This window comes from Mandrillus leucophaeus, unplaced genomic scaffold (genome assembly GCF_000951045.1).
Source record: "Mandrillus leucophaeus isolate KB7577 unplaced genomic scaffold, Mleu.le_1.0 Scaffold53, whole genome shotgun sequence".
In the NCBI taxonomy this organism is placed as follows: domain Eukaryota; kingdom Metazoa; phylum Chordata; class Mammalia; order Primates; family Cercopithecidae; genus Mandrillus; species Mandrillus leucophaeus.
In genome coordinates, this window is record NW_012105697.1 from 1,337,394 (window position 1) to 1,339,812 (window position 2,419).

Here is a 2,419-nt window from a genome sequence, read left to right on the forward strand (position 1 = left end):
GGGCGGGGGGCAGGCGGCAGGGGAGGGCGGCCTGACACATCCTGACTCACCCTCCCTGCCTGCCTTTTCCATTCACACGGAGCGGCTGCCTTGCAGGGCTCACGCCGCCGCGCTCGGAGGAGGGCACGGAAGGAAAAGTTGGAAAAGTTGAAAAGGGAAAGGGGGGGGTGGTCGGAGAGGGGCTGGTGAGGTCATTGGCGTCCCCTCCCTCCACCTCCACGGGCCAGAGCAGACACTCAGGCTCAAGCGCTGGGGCCCGACTGTGGGTGGGGGTCCGGCTGGACCAGGACTGGCAGAGAGAGATGGGGAGGCAGGAGGACAGAAAGGCAGAGAGAGGCCGGATGGAGGGACAGGACAGGGGCCTGGAGAGGTGGAGGCAGGAGGAACAGGGAGTCGAAGGGACGGAGAGAGAGAGACACACACAGAGTGAAGGAGAGACTGAGACAGAGACAGGGAGACCCAGATCCACAGAGATGGAGGCAGCCAGAGAGACACACCGGAGAAGCGAAAGGATCAGAGGGCCAGTCCTGGAGACAGAGGAGAGGTTCTGGGAGTCCGAGATCAGACAGCGGGAGGAAGACAGCAGGAGGGACTTGGGGAGACCGGGGAAACCCGGAGGGAAAAGGAACAGAGACACCAAGACTCTGAGAGAGAGGACGCAGCAGCTGAAGGCACCAGGCAAAGAGACACGGGGCAGATGACAGGAACGGAGAGGCCCCATTAACAGAGATGGGGAGACAGATATTAGAAAGACTGAGATGCTGAGATGTTGGGGACTCAGCAATGGGGCCAGAGAGTAAAAGCCTTTCTCATTTTTTTGTTTGTTTGTTTTTTGGGACTGAATCGCGCCCTGTCGTCCAGGCTGGAGTGCAATGGCGTGATCAATGGCGTAATCTCAGCTCACTGTAACCTCTGCCTCCCGGGTTCAAGCGATTCTCTTGCCTCAGCCTCCCGAGTAGCTGGGATTACAGGTGTGCGCCACCACACTGGGCTAATTTTGTATTTTTAGTAGAGATGGGGTTTCACCATGTTGGCCAGGCTGGTCTCGATCTCCTGACCTCATGATCCGCCTGCCTCGGCCTCCCAAAGTGCTGGGATTACAGGTGTGAGCCACGGTGCCCGGTCTCGTTTTTGTTTTTTTTTTGAGACAGAGTCTCGCTCTGTTGCCCAGGCTGGGGTGCAATGATGTGATCTCAGCTTACTGTAACCTCTGCCTCCCAGGTTCAAGTGATTCTCATGCCTCAGCCTCCTGAGTAGCTGGGATTACAGGCACCTGCCACCGCTCCTGGCTAATTTTTGTGTTTTTAATAGAGATAGGGTTTTGCCATGTTGCCCACGCTGGTCTCAAACTCCTGAGCTCAGGTCATCCGCCCACCTCAGCCTCCCAAAGTGCTGGGATTACGGGTGTGAACCACCACGACCGGCCAGAAAAACCTTTCTTGAAGAGGCAGGTGGAGACAGGAAGGAGGAAGAGAGACGGAGACAGAGGACCAAGAGAAAGAGGCGCTGAAACACTCCACAGAGGCGAGACCTCCATGTGCGACTCTCCCCCTCTGTGCCTTAGTTTCCTCATCTGTGAAGGGGGGGTTAATGAGCACCCCCAGCCCTCTAAACGCCACGATGAGGATAAAGTGAGCTCGTTCACGTGAAGCACAAAGTCAGTGCTAACCATCCTTATTCCCCTCGTTAGTTCTTATGAACACATCAGGGACACAGAGAAAAAGATGTTGCCTTTGAGAAAGACGGGGAGGATGAGGGAGACGCAGGAGCAAGGTGGGGTGAAGACGGGACAGTGGGGACACTGAGACAGTGGCCAGAACTGGGGCCAGGGGCCAGAGCCCTGGTCGTTGCTGCACAGCGGTGGAGGCGGGAGAGGTGTTCAGGGGGGAGGGGACCCGCAGGCCAGGGTGGAGGCAGCAATGCCACCACGGTGGAGGCATGACCTCATCGCCTCAGGTAAGAGCTCTTTCCCTCTCTCTGGCCTGTCACAGCCACCCCTTCCAGGGCCCCCCAGGGGCCCTCCCCAGCACCGGCTCCTGCTGGGACCCAGGCCTCTGACCACTGGGTCTCCGCCCCTCAGGGGGCCTGCTTCCGGCTGAGTCAGTGTGGGGGGCCCAAGGCTGCGTCAGTGAGGGGAGAGCTGACGTAGACCCCCCCAGACCGGCGGGGCCAGCCAAGGTGACTCAGGCCACCAGCTTGGGGGATGGACTAGCCTGAGGGGATAGGGGACTGGCTTGGGGCCAGCTGGGGAGCAAGAACAGGGCTCTGGTAATGCCAGCCCCGTCCCCCTACAGGGACCAGAGCCCAATCCCCAGCCCCTCCTCCCTCAGACCCCAGAGTCCAGGCCCCCAGGTCCTCCTCCCTCAGACCCAGGAGTCCAGGTCCCCAAACCCTCCTCCCTCAGACCCAGGAGTCCAGG

General features: G+C 59.6%; 1 protein-coding gene across 1 annotated transcript in view; it reads left to right on the plus strand.

Moving 5' to 3' along the window:
• The first annotated feature begins 1,919 nt into the window (after positions 1 to 1,919).
• Positions 1,920 to 2,419, plus strand: part of TMEM190 (transmembrane protein 190) — a 9,463-nt gene continuing 8,963 nt past the window's right edge. Inside the window, exons 1-2 of the mRNA XM_011997019.1 lie at positions 1,920 to 1,956; positions 2,081 to 2,128. Of these exons, the coding sequence (XP_011852409.1) occupies positions 1,920 to 1,956; positions 2,081 to 2,128 (85 nt within the window). The remainder of the gene's footprint in view (positions 1,957 to 2,080; positions 2,129 to 2,419) is intronic.